Source organism: Oncorhynchus nerka, linkage group LG24 (assembly GCF_034236695.1).
Source record: "Oncorhynchus nerka isolate Pitt River linkage group LG24, Oner_Uvic_2.0, whole genome shotgun sequence".
Taxonomy (NCBI): Eukaryota; Metazoa; Chordata; class Actinopteri; order Salmoniformes; family Salmonidae; genus Oncorhynchus; species Oncorhynchus nerka.
This window is the reverse complement of record NC_088419.1, coordinates 59496700-59502662: the sequence shown is the minus strand read 5'-3', so window position 1 is coordinate 59502662 and position 5963 is coordinate 59496700. Positions and strand designations below refer to the sequence as shown.

The 5963-nt window shown below is 43.3% G+C and overlaps 1 protein-coding gene across 1 annotated transcript; it reads right to left on the bottom strand.

Moving 5' to 3' along the window:
* Nucleotides 1-2118, bottom strand: si:dkey-172o19.2 (thyrotroph embryonic factor). Its single transcript, XM_065009006.1, has 2 exons — nucleotides 1795-2118; nucleotides 1-1308 (listed from the first exon to the last, which is right to left on the bottom strand). Exons 1-2 carry the CDS (start codon nucleotides 1941-1943, stop codon nucleotides 660-662), a joined length of 798 nt encoding a protein of 265 aa, XP_064865078.1. The 5' UTR covers nucleotides 1944-2118; the 3' UTR covers nucleotides 1-659.
* Between the last annotated feature and the right edge of the window lie 3845 nt (nucleotides 2119-5963).

Here is a 5963-nt window from a genome sequence, read left to right as displayed (position 1 = left end):
TTTGAAAAATATATATTTTTATTCCATTGGTGTTAAAAATGCAACATTTAATTGGGGGGAAAATGCAGTCGGTCTATTTTACCCCTGAATAATTGAATCTTCACTGTACTTGTAAAAGTGGTTAAACCAGTTGTATTGATGTGTCATTTGAAAAAGAACACTTGTATTAGATATACAGCAGAATAAAAAGAGGACATTCTATGGAGCCCCATCTTGTGTTCCACAGAATATAGACTACTTATTTGCTGTCCTAAATATAAAATATAAAAACCAACCTGCTCATTTTTAAGATATGCAAAGAGGTATAATTTCCACATATTATCTTTTATATCCTATTCAACTAAATAGAAAATCGCCACAAATTCACCGAAAATACCGATGTCATATTCCTCATGTAACAGTCTGAGATTATTTTAAAACCTCCCAGTTCACTCTCAAAATGTAATTAATACACATATGGTATTTATAACAATATTTGAAACTATGATTTGCAATTGATTAGCAACCACTCAATAAATACAGTGTCCATGTATTATTTGACATGATCTGACATTGAATACATGCCATTAAATTAGGCCTATGTATAATCTGGGGTTGATTTGTTCTAAGCCACTCCGTTAGCTAGCAGCTGTCTGGACTGAGGTACCTTCTGAGCTGAGTCAATTTGTTGAACCTGCCCCTGAAGCTTCTGTGTATGTCCAGGGCCTGGTTCTGCCACTCATACTCCTCCAGTGTGGCAGGTAGAGAGGCAGGCTGGGGTACAGGGCTGGCTGGGGGAGGCAGACGGAGCCCCAGGGCATCAACAGATTGGTAGGCACTGATGAGTGACTCAGACAGGGCAGCAGGCTGTGCAGTGGAACCGTGCCATGGGAACGCAGGGTGGCTGGGCCTGCCTCTTTCCCCAGGCCCATGTGGTACTGCAGGGTGATCAACTCAGCCCTCAGCCGGGCATTCTCCTCACTCAGTGCCAGCAGCTGGCCCTCTAGCATCAGGTCATTCACCCTCCTCTTCTCCTGCGAGCGCTTGGCCGACTCGTTGTTCTTGTGGCGCTTATCCCAGTAGTTGGCGTCCTTCTTATCGGCAGGGGTCATCTCTCTTTTGCGGCGCGTGCTGGGGTACAGATGGCTCTGGCAGGTCCGGAGCCTCAGTTGTCTGTGGTCCAGAAGGGACGGCCGGACCTCTGGGAAGAGGAGGCCAGGGTCCCACATCTCCTCCTCCCCACCACTGCTCTCCACTGAGGAGGAGGGCTGGCCCATATCCTCCAGGGGCCCTTCGCTACTCCGTGGGGTAGACATGTCACTCAGTAGGCTATGAGAGGACAAAGAGGCTGTAAAGGCTCTATAGTACAATTGCTTTTGAAGACATTATTCACACCTGATTTATTACTTGTGATGTGTTGCATAGTGGGTCTGCAAGCTAAGCCTAATTCAAAGGCTGCAGAAAATGTTATAACAAGTATATTAGACTTTATACAAAATATTTGTACAAAAGTAGCCAAGGCTGGAATTTCAACAAAATACACTGAAAATGCTGATGCGAAAAGACTAAAACCATTAACTACACAGTGCTCTAGGTTATGTTTAAATGCAGTTTTGGTAAGCAAGTGACCATTTAGATATTTAACTTTTACAAAAAATTAAGAAAATCTGAACGGCATTTTGGGCTTTTGTCGTGTGTTTTCTGCATTCTATACATTTTGCCATGACATATAAATTCTGTTTAGTGAGTTTTAAGGAAGTATAAGAGGAGTTGAGGTTTGAAATATAGTTCGGCTACAAGCTCTAGCAGGCCTACCTTTTTGTCGCTGTCACGATGTGAAGTGCTGAAGTGATAATGAGACAAGGCGCAATATTTCGCTCTGAGCTGTGAAACTTTTGTGCATGTTGTGTGTTTATTTCTGTGCGAGCGCGCTCGTCTGCGTGGTTGACAGAAACAATGGTCATTATCAATGGTTGTGCCTAGTTTCTTCAGGAGTTCTGAAGAGTGAAATCCAGATCACCGTTGTAGAAAGTCAATCCAGAAAGGATCTAAATGACCTGCCCTATGTATTGTCAACGTAGCCGTAGTCTACCTTTACAAGCCTCCTCTCCACAGAAATGGGCCAGTGTTTGTGTACTTTATCATGTATCTGTGGATGGGCCAATGGGCATGTGGTGAGTGGAGGATTGTCCAGGCAGTAAGTGGGGGACTGTCCTGTGAGAAGAGGGTGCAGTTGCGGTGAACATGTGACTTAAATGTAAATGTAAAATGTAAACATGTTGCTTGCGCTCTCTTGTGACTCATCCATAGGTCTTCCTTAGTTCCAAACTGCCGAAGCTCAACAACCTGACCGATTCTGTGGTCGCGGTGACTCATAAAGTCTCTATTTCCTAGAACTGAAAGGGTTAAACCACAGACATTCACCTGAATAAATGTCTAGTTTCACTTACCACAAGTATGTATTTTATGCCATTACTGTAGAAGTGAAAAAGCAACTGTCTGTAGGAGTAGGGATACCTTTAGAGATTTTGTAGACAGTGGCAGGGCTTGTTGTGGTGCTCAGACTTGTGCATGGTAGTGATTTCAGGATTCATTATATTACAGGTACCAGGTGGCATTACCATTGTGTGAAGTGGTTTCCTCTTCATTTACCTGCACTGAACTGATCACATATGGTGGCTGAAAACAATGTGGTGGACGGCCTTTCAGGTATTAGCTGTCACCTGTCCAGTTCTTTCACATTAGTGCAGATGGAAGGGAGGATATGAGGGGAGAAAGTCACTTTAAACTATTGAGATGCAGCCCAGGTTTCAGTTCATTGTGTGGCAAAACCACTTCCTGCCTTTATGCTGGCATGGAATTCCCCTCCTCTGTCTACATAGGCCAACCATATATCAACAAAGTGACCCTCTAGGCAAGTAGCAGAACCCCGTCCAGCTCACCCTTTCACCCTCCCAACTCCATCACAGCTAACGTACACATGATGCTGTGCCCACATACAGTCTCAAATACAGTACTTCCACAAAGTGACTCATTGTGGTGTATACCAGTAAACGTCAGGTATTGTTAGCCAGGTTATGACTCCTTATCTTACTCCCTACTCTTTAGCCATGTATCTGAAGTACTTTTGAAAAAGCCTTGTTTCTTGTGCTAGCTGTTTGTAGTTGTCAGAAGTGTGTGCATGTTGACAATAGAGTACATGTGAATGTCAAGACGTGGTTCTATTTTAAACCAGGTCATGTTTTTAAATTCACCATCTTTCAGACCAATCTGAAATGGTCTTTGCATGATTCCTAGTCCTATCCTGTCAGCGAAGCTGCTAACCACTTTTCACAGGAAGTTTCACTGCCTCATTTAGCTCTCTGGGTGTAGCCTTCTGCTTCAGATGCAGTGTGACTGGGTGACTGAGAGCAGAGGTTGGTCAGAGCCTGGCTGTCGACCTCTCCATCAGAAAAGCACAGTTTTCTCACACTGATCCACTCATTCATGGGAAAGATGGACCAGGCATAGACAAGTGATGGTACTGTACAGATCCAGTAATATGTAATGAGCTACAGAGATTCTAGTTTGACAAGGTTTGACCCCACAGTTTGTGCAAGTCTACAAGTACCTAATTTTGTGTCATGGTGTTACTCTGGCTCTGATCTCATGTGGAAGATGCCTTAGTGATTGAGTATGGGTTTGATCTACAGTAACCAGGCGGGATGGAGCTTGGTCAAAATGGCCTCCAGTCCTCTCTCAGAAGGCATGTGTGTCAACTGTCTGTTGTGTGCTAATTGGCCACAGTTTGACCCCACAGTGACATCGCTCTGTAAAATGTACCAAAGATACTATGGTATATCTGTCCATCCATCTCTCTGTTGCTTTGGTGTGGACATCAATTAGCAACCATCCCAACTGTTATATCGTAAGTAGGCCTCCACCTTTTGAACTATTTCTAATGGTGTGATGGATTCACATTGGAGTGTGTATGTGTGAATGCTTGCTGAGGGATATGAGGTTTAGCAGGTATAATAGCCAGCAGTTAAACTGTAGTGGAAAAAGCCTGGCTGACTGGTCTTATTGTGTGTGGAGGTTTGAGACCCCCATGCCACAACACATCTAAGAAAACCACTCTGCTGCAAGCCCACATTTAAAAATAGATTGGACTGATTGTACTTGATGAAAATGCACAGATGTGAATGAAAAGGGCGCCATGCTGCTTGCTTAGCGAGTACCACTTCCTCCCGATTCAGGCCCATGCCTGGCACGAACTCAGGACCCCCTTCTTGCTAGCACATGTGACAGCCCTCCTTCGAGTGTCTTAGCCCATCGCGTCGCCGCAAAAGCCAGCTATTGAGGCGACACAAGCAGGACATTTAAGGCCAAGGAGTAAGTTTCACACATCTCCATGTGCTACATGAACACACAGACACTCTCGTTCAAGGATTAGACTGTGGCCCTTTTGAGGATAATTCAACGGAGGGTACGAGTAAAACACATAAGCACATTTAACACTATGTTAGATAGACTACATGCAATTGAACTGGATGTAAGATATTTATGTGATGACACATGATGACAACTTAGTATAGTTTAGAACCCGTTAATAAACTGTTTAGTGGATTATCAAGCTGCAGTGGATATTTATAACCACCAGATGGCAATGCAACAGAGAAAAGCACAAGAAGGTGTGCTGACTGAACAATGGATTAGTTTGTATTATTACATACAGATCCATCTAAATACATGCCTTTATAACCTAAAACATGCTTTGAGCTATTTATCTGTATATCTTTGTGGCTTTTATATAAGTTTATATTTCATTGCATGTTGCCTTTTGAACAATAATGGTGATCATTTGCCTTTTGACCTAATTGATCTACTGTTTTGATATACAATCCTGGCAGTTGCTGTAGTTCCATCGTGATTCCAGGCCACTTAGTAGTTTCCACGGTTGTGGCCACCTTGGTTTTATTGGTCAGCATCAGTCCTCTGAATGTGGTTGAGAACTTGAGATGCACAAGAGGAATGGAAAGAGAATTAAGACCAGAATGGCTATTTAAATACAGTATATAATACACATTGAATGTAATGGGCTTCTTATTGTAACATATTTCTTTCACAAACATCATTGATTATCACATGCATAGTGATTAGTGATTTATCATAGTGATTTAACAGAAAATTTAAAATTGTACTAACAAGTGGACAATGTTATGCCATAAACCATGTAATTGTGTGACTGGTGTCAATAAATGGTGGTCTTTTTGTAGCGAGGACCTTCCGTTTAAGGATGAAGATTAGTGGCCACCACTGGGAGGGAGCTCATTGTGGCCCTTCGAGAGAGAGAGGGAGGAAGAAATAGAGCGAACGGGAGAAAGACGGGGAGATGAGGCAGAGAGGGGGGTGATGTGGGGAAGAAAAGGAGACCTCTGTATTGTGAGGGGAAATAATATAAAACCCATGGTGAAAGAAAATCAGAACTGTGAGTTTGGCCAGGTATTTCCAGAACAAAGACATAGTGTTTCAGTTTCTCCACACAACCCTTCCTGCTCATAGATACTCTCATCAGACCTTTAGTCCAATGTTAACCTTATTAGCATTGTGACAAAGGATGAATCACAATCATTTCCTTGTTTCCTCTTGACCTCTCCCGTTCTCCTTAGACTATTGAGATTCAGTCAAAGACGTCAGTGAGATCTTCAGTGCGGATGAGTATATCGCAATGGTCCAGTGTTGAATGGACTGGGAAAAGGAGCTGGAAAATGAGGGACCACTGGTGTTTCTGTTCTCAAACTAAGCACCTAACTAACCTTTCCCCCTTTATATTTGCCTGTTTTTCTCCTGTCTCTCTTCTCACGCTTTGTCCCTGCCCTCCTTTCCTCCCTCTCTTTCTGGCAGGTACAGGTGGAACATGTTGATAGTGAAGCTACCTGGGAGATGGAGTGGGGCAGAGACAGAGAGAAAGGTAGTGAGGGAGAAGAGAGGGAACACTCCCACGC

Coding starts and splice junctions, on each gene's coding strand:
- si:dkey-172o19.2 (XM_065009006.1), bottom strand. CDS start 1,943: ATGACCATTGTTTCTGTCAACCACGCAGACGAGCGCGCTCGCACAGAA. Junction 1,309..1,794: donor ATCGTGACAGCGACAAAAAG/GTAGGCCTGCTA, acceptor GTCCTCTCATAG/CCTACTGAGTGACATGTCTA.